This window comes from the organism of the source record quoted next, unplaced genomic scaffold, assembly GCF_019419815.1.
Source record: "Pyrus x bretschneideri cultivar Hongxiangsu unplaced genomic scaffold, Pyrus_bretschneideri_v1 Contig6, whole genome shotgun sequence".
NCBI classification, from domain to species: domain Eukaryota; kingdom Viridiplantae; phylum Streptophyta; class Magnoliopsida; order Rosales; family Rosaceae; genus Pyrus; species Pyrus x bretschneideri.
In genome coordinates this window covers 9,406,069-9,412,522 of record NW_025999798.1, presented here as the reverse complement: position 1 = coordinate 9,412,522, position 6,454 = coordinate 9,406,069, and the positions used below count along the sequence as shown (strand labels likewise).

At 37.0% G+C, this 6,454-nt stretch overlaps 1 protein-coding gene across 2 annotated transcripts; it reads left to right on the top strand.

The window, feature by feature from the left end:
- The first annotated feature begins 1,967 nt into the window (after nucleotides 1–1,967).
- LOC103934170 (DUF21 domain-containing protein At4g14240) lies at nucleotides 1,968–6,190 on the top strand. Of its 2 annotated transcripts, none has more exons than XM_009343900.3 (13): nucleotides 1,968–2,208; nucleotides 2,312–2,388; nucleotides 2,605–2,688; nucleotides 2,799–2,912; nucleotides 3,046–3,129; nucleotides 3,270–3,341; nucleotides 3,757–3,824; nucleotides 4,152–4,239; nucleotides 4,382–4,455; nucleotides 4,552–4,933; nucleotides 5,036–5,082; nucleotides 5,170–5,266; nucleotides 5,698–6,190. In XM_009343900.3, exons 1-13 carry the CDS (start codon nucleotides 1,968–1,970, stop codon nucleotides 5,707–5,709), a joined length of 1,440 nt encoding a protein of 479 aa, XP_009342175.2. In that variant the 3' UTR covers nucleotides 5,710–6,190. The 2 variants fall into 2 exon arrangements, with proteins under 2 accessions (XP_009342175.2, XP_009342173.2); XM_009343898.3 differs by having other exon boundaries at nucleotides 5,694–6,190.
- The last annotated feature ends 264 nt before the right edge of the window (nucleotides 6,191–6,454 follow it).

Sequence of the window (6,454 nt, the reverse complement as noted above, 5' to 3'; positions counted from 1 at the left end):
AGAAGATGGGTTTTATGTGAGAGAAAATAAGTTTTGAAGGGAAAGCTCTCATTTTCAGTATGTATTACTTCATCCAAATCACCTGCTGAGCTGCTAACATAATAATTATTATAATAGAAAGAGCCCATTGAGCTGCCAAATCACCAAGATTTATATATCCACGTGTAATTTCTCCGTTGGACTAGTCGTTGAAAGTCCATCAGACGGTTGTGGCAGACCCCCAAAAAATCTGTCATGCCACTCTCCCTTATGAACGCACGCAACCTGATGCAAAAAAAAAAAAAAGAACTGATTAACGTAAGCGCTAAGGATTAATTTGAGCTTGGGGCTAGAACTAACATGACTCATGCCAAGGCAAAGAAATAGGCGGAGCTAAAACCTAATTGGATCTAGACTAACTATGGCAAAAATTCATGGGTGAAACTTACTATTACGCAAAGTTCTAAAAGATATTAGACACTAGTCGGGAGACGAGTAAGGGCTTAGTGACTAGTTGTCTAACCAGGGTCTAGGAGGGAGTTTAGGAGGTTTTTAGGTTTTAAATTTATTATAGAACATTAAATAAATGTCTACTTATAAATAATTGTATTCAAATACATAAATTGCAAAATCAAATGATATATAAATTAAAAAGTACTAGAACGTATTGAAAGTGTTAAAAATAAGCATATAATTAGTGTTCATCTAGGTATCCATCCAGTCTCTCATAATTTATTAAAAAAATAAAATGCAAAATGGAAGTTATTTATTTTCTGCCCAAATGAGAGTCGCGACATAGGCGAGTGCCTAGGTAGGCGCCTAGACAAGTCTAGACACCATTTCTTTTCTTTTCTTTTTTAACGCATAGGGATTAATCGTAGTGCTGGCAAGTCCCATCTCTCTCTTTCCTTCATTCCAAATTTCCAACAAAAATAAAAATGATAAATAAAATGGGAGATGGTATTGGAGAAATTCTTTTAGGGTTATCGAAAATACAAGTTATGTGTTTTATTATTTTACGTTAATGTCCAATAAGAGTGGACTACAAGGTCAATATGCACAATTTTTAGGATATATTAATTAAAGTACAATTTCACATGTCACAGTTGGAGTGAAATTGTGTTAAGTACACCAAAAACTTGCTACTTTTATTCATGATGTAAAATGGTTATTTTCCACTTCTTCCTTATATTCGAAATATTAATTTCCACACATCCTACTTTATTTTCAGACATTTTTTTAATTTTCTAATACCTGCTTGCTTTTCTTCAAATCAAAACTCACCTAATAAAATAAAGATATGTTAAGACGACCAAATTTTTTAACATAATTTATAAATTAAATGATATGTTACCAATAAGAATAAAAATACGTTAAGCGATACTTAGTTAATAATCTAATTATCTATAGTCACATCATTTGATTTACAATTTTAATTTCCTTACCATTATCCATAAAATAAAGATAAGAGCTGACATAAAAAATAATAAATAAAAATGAACTCAAAAAGCTAAAAAGGGTAAGAAGGTGATAAATTATCCAACATAATCCTCTCCGGATATTTTTGGTGAGGATCGTGAAAATTCGTGAATTGTATCTATTCATCGTACATTGTGCGATCAGTTTTTATCAAGTATTGTTTATGTTTAATTTTAAATAAAAATATTGAAAATAATTTTTGATCGTACAATATACGATAAACAGACGTTATTTACAGATCTTTAGGATACTTACCAAGAGGAAAGATCCGGATTTGTAAATTAAAAAGAAGCACCAAAAACCCTTTTACCAATAAAAGTACAGAAAATATGTTCCCGTACAAGGATTCTAGCAAAATCTTCATATGATTCTGCCACGTGTTCTCTCCAATAAAGTACGACACACCGCAGCTCCTCCGACAACCTCTCAGACTTAGCTTCTGTCGTTCTGGAAGACGCTGACTTGATTTCCGCGATCACGAAGAAGAAGAAGCATAAGCAGCAGCAGCGATGCATCCGATAAATGCGATCATGATGACTCGGATGCTGACTCGCAACTCGGGCCTCGAATCGGGGATGGGCGCCATCCCCTTCGGATCCGCCTGGTGGTTCATTTACGCCGGCCTCTCCTGTTTCTTCGTCATCTTCGCCGGTATAATGTCCGGCCTAACCCTAGGCCTCATGTCCCTCGGCCTCGTCGAGCTCGAGATTCTGCAGCGCAGCGGCTCCCCCACCGAGAAGAAACAAGCAGGTTCGTTCCCCTCCATGTCGGTTCTCGCCGATTCCAGAATTTGTGTTTCGTCTCGCTCGTAGTTGGCCGAATTTTTCTGAAATTTTTGTGTTTTTGCTTTCAGCTGTTATATTGCCTGTGGTTCAGAAGCAGCATCAGCTGCTCGTCACTTTGCTACTGTGTAATGCGGCTGCTATGGAGGTGAGTGGCACTCCAATTTTAAGAATTGCAGCGGTTTTCGTTGTCAATGCGTTTTCTTTCAGATCGGATTTGGTTTTGCGAAAATTAAATTGAATCTGGTATAAGAATATCGATGTTATTCAATGCCGAATGTGTATCCAATTGAAAGTTCTCATTTAGTATTTTAAGTTTGAACATTCAATGTCAGCTATTAACATTGATGTTTGCAATCTGCAGGCCCTTCCGATATATTTGGATAAACTTTTCAATCAGTATGTTGCTATAATTCTCTCTGTGACTTTTGTCCTGTTTTTTGGAGAGGTGTGTTGTATCCTAATTTTCCGATGATTTAGCTCTTTGGTTTTGACATTTACACTCGGCATGATTAGCTTGAATTGGAATTGATTTGCTTGTTTATTATGATCTTACAGGTTATTCCACAAGCAATATGTACTAGATACGGACTCGCTGTAGGTTCAAACTTTGTGTGGCTTGTGAGGATTTTAATGGTGGTTTGCTATCCAATTGCTTATCCAATTGGCAAGGTAAAGTCTGTGGCTAGAAATTGAAAGTTCTTTTTAATATCATTTCTGCACCTTGTCATGTACTAGCAAATTATCGGTGATGCGCTTTGATTTGGCATCTACTTGTTGACACTAAGAAACTTACGTGTTCCAGATCTTGGACTGTGTTCTTGGGCATAATGAAGCATTATTTAGGCGAGCTCAGTTAAAAGCCCTTGTCAACATCCACAGCCAGGAGGTAAAGTGAATAATTCAGAATCAATATGTAACTTGGGTAAAACTATTTGATTGTGCAAGGAAACTAAAACAGTAATATATGGTAATATTATTCTTGATTTGCTCTTTTAAAAAGTTGCCTTCTGTTAATCCCACATATAGGAGGGCAAGGGAGGTGAGCTTACGCACGATGAGACAACGATAATTAGTGGAGCACTTGATTTAACTGAAAAGGTACACTTCGTAGTGAAACTGCCTTTCTTTTGGATGCTCAACTGTTGTGGTTTCCTTGTTATTGTGATTTCTAGAATATTACCCCTTCAATGTATACAAAATGAATAGGATTTGCCACTGAGATGTTTATTATTATCTGTACTTGCTTATTTATTTTCTAATTTAAGCTGACAATGTTAAGTTTACCCTTAATTTGAGTAGAACAATTAGCAACTAGTAGAATCTTAATCATTTAGATAAAACTCATGATATTGGACTGTGAATGGTCTTCAGCAGAAAATTTTTAGGAGCTTGCTTTGTATGTTGTTTTTCTATTTCATTCTTGCTCTTAATTGATACAAATCTTGAAAGATATCGTGCAATGAGAAATCAAATTCAACCTTTTTATTTTTATTTTGTTCTCATTTATCAACAGACGGCTGAGGAGGCTATGACTCCTATTGAATCAACATTTTCCTTAGATGTCAATTCAAAATTGGACTGGTAAGCTTCGGTCCTTAAAAATTCATGTTTCGCCTTCTCAATTAACTGTCCCTTTGGTGCTTGTAAGAATCACATGTATGTTATGCTGCCAACATCCTTTGTCAGGAACAATTAAAATCATCATAACGAAGGAGTGTACTAAATTAATAGAATTAGAAGCCAACCTTCCAACTAAGAACTTTTCATGATGTTCTATTAACTTTCAGAAAGATAACCGGTCATTGTTCTCTTTCTACTATCTTGTTATTTTGTAAATTTATTTGCAGCAAAAATTGTAGATTGTAAGTGTCTAGTGTATCTAATTATATTTTCATTCTTCCCGCTCAGGGAAGCAATGGGGAAAGTTCTTGCTCGGGGACATAGCCGAGTTCCTGTCTATTCTGGGAACCCAAAGAATATTATTGGACTTCTGCTGGTGGGTTTTAGAACTTAAATCTTTGGAGTTTCATATTATGCATCCGTTCTGGCTTTCAGACTCACCACATCTGTAATTGGTAGTTCTCATGTTTTTATTTTAACCACCTCCCCCCCCATCTTGACGTTCATTTGGGGATTAGGTGAAAAGTCTTCTCACTGTACGACCTGAAACAGAGACCCCAGTTAGTGCTGTTTCCATCCGTAGAATTCCACGGTGTGCTTCAACTTCCTTAAATATGCTATTATTTATTCTTCAATTCCAGTACTGAGTATGGTATATTCGGTTTTCATGTGTGGGTCATATTCCCAGAGTTCCTGCAGATATGCCACTGTATGATATACTGAATGAGTTTCAAAAGGGCAGCAGTCATATGGCTGCTGTGGTGAAGCCTAAAACGAAAAGTAAGGCTCCTCTACCAACCATTGACGGCGAGAAAGATGAAGGGAACGGAGACACTGGCACAGACTTCCAACTGACTACTCCTTTGCTATCCAAGCAGGATGGAAAGCCGGACAGTGTTGTTGTTGATATACCCAGGCTACCAAGGCCCCATAGTCATAGACACAAGGAAACTTTTTCATCCCATAGTGATGGAGCAACAAATGGATTGCCCCAGGTATCAGAGGATATCGAGGAGGGTGAAGTCATTGGGATTATCACTCTGGAAGATGTATTTGAAGAACTCCTGCAGGTAATGTACACGCAATTGATATTCTTGTGCTTTCAGTTAATGAAAATTGTTCATTTGGCAGCAGACTTGATACTGTAGCGATGATTTTCTTGAAAAATGCAGGAGGAGATTGTGGATGAAACAGATGAATATGTTGATGTACATAAAAGGTATCATAGAGTAACAAAAGCAAATAGATGGTTGACATTATTTACAAAAGTGATTATTTGAAAGTGGATTGATCTTCTTGTTTGCAGAATACGTGTCGCTGCAGCTGCAGCTGCTTCATCAGTGGCACGGGCTCCATCACTTCGGAGGTTAAATGTGAACAAGGGACCTGCCACTGGACAAAATGTATTTCCCCTTTTCAATCTGTTATTTTCAAAGGGTTCTGGGAAGGGGGGGGGGGGTATTGTGCAAACAAATTGCTAAAACTTTAGAATTCTTTCTTTGATAACATGATAGTAGTGCTGCAATTAATTCCACAAGGAAGTATTGGGAGCAAAAAACTTACGTATATGATATATTAGTAGCCGCCTCATTTATGTCTGGGGATATAACACTAAAAAGCTTCCTGTTTTTAATTTCACTTGGTGGCTGGCTTGTATCCTCGTTGGAATGTTTGCTTGTTATGGATTGCTAACTTTGGTGATTGTTTCAAACGACAGGGCTTGGGAGGTTGATTTACCTCTTAACATTCAGTCTTTTTTTAATGTTCAATTTATGTCTAGTGGTCGAAGCTGACTAATGTATTCTTGTTCTTATTGTGATGATGCCCTAGGTAGGCCAAAAAGTAAGCAAGGACTAACCCTGAAGAAGTCTGCTGATGGTCGGTCCTCGGCAACGTTGCAAGGGACTTCTGGTAAACCACTTGTTGAAAATAAGAGATGATTCATCTAGTTCATTCGTCATTTCCTGATGCGGTTGCTCCTCAGGGAAGTGGCTTTGACTTGCATCTACAAAAGTTATCTATTTGTTTTTCATTTTGTTCTCCATTAGATTGGATAGGAGGATATGATTATAAGTTTAGTACCATGTTAATTATTTAAACTCGTTTTTCAGTTCATGTTATATCGATAGGTTCGAGCTGTCTCTTTGGCTGGCACTACCTTTTGTTTCGTAAACGACGGTATATGGAAAATAGTCGATAACAAGTGATGTTTTCCGAGTGTTAATTATACAAGGTTTTGTACGCACGATTCTTTCTACTTTGCTAGTTTACAGAAATATTCAAATCTGTACAATAAGAAGTGAATGAGTGAAAGACAGTTTGTTCGATTCTCGACTTTCAGTTTCTATTGTGTTCTAGTTTGAGTTTAAACGAAGAGATTATTTGAAAACCAAGAGCGAACATGCATGCTAGCCGAGGATTCATTCAATATTTTTTCACACAAGCGATATTGAGGGAAAGCGGAATCGAACAGGAGACTTCAAGCGTAGTAATAAATTCTCGTTGCCCTCGTGAATTTACAATGTTATAATGTTACAACTTGCATGGTCCCCAGTCAATGGCCATGATCCTAAACAAGTACTTTCGGTATC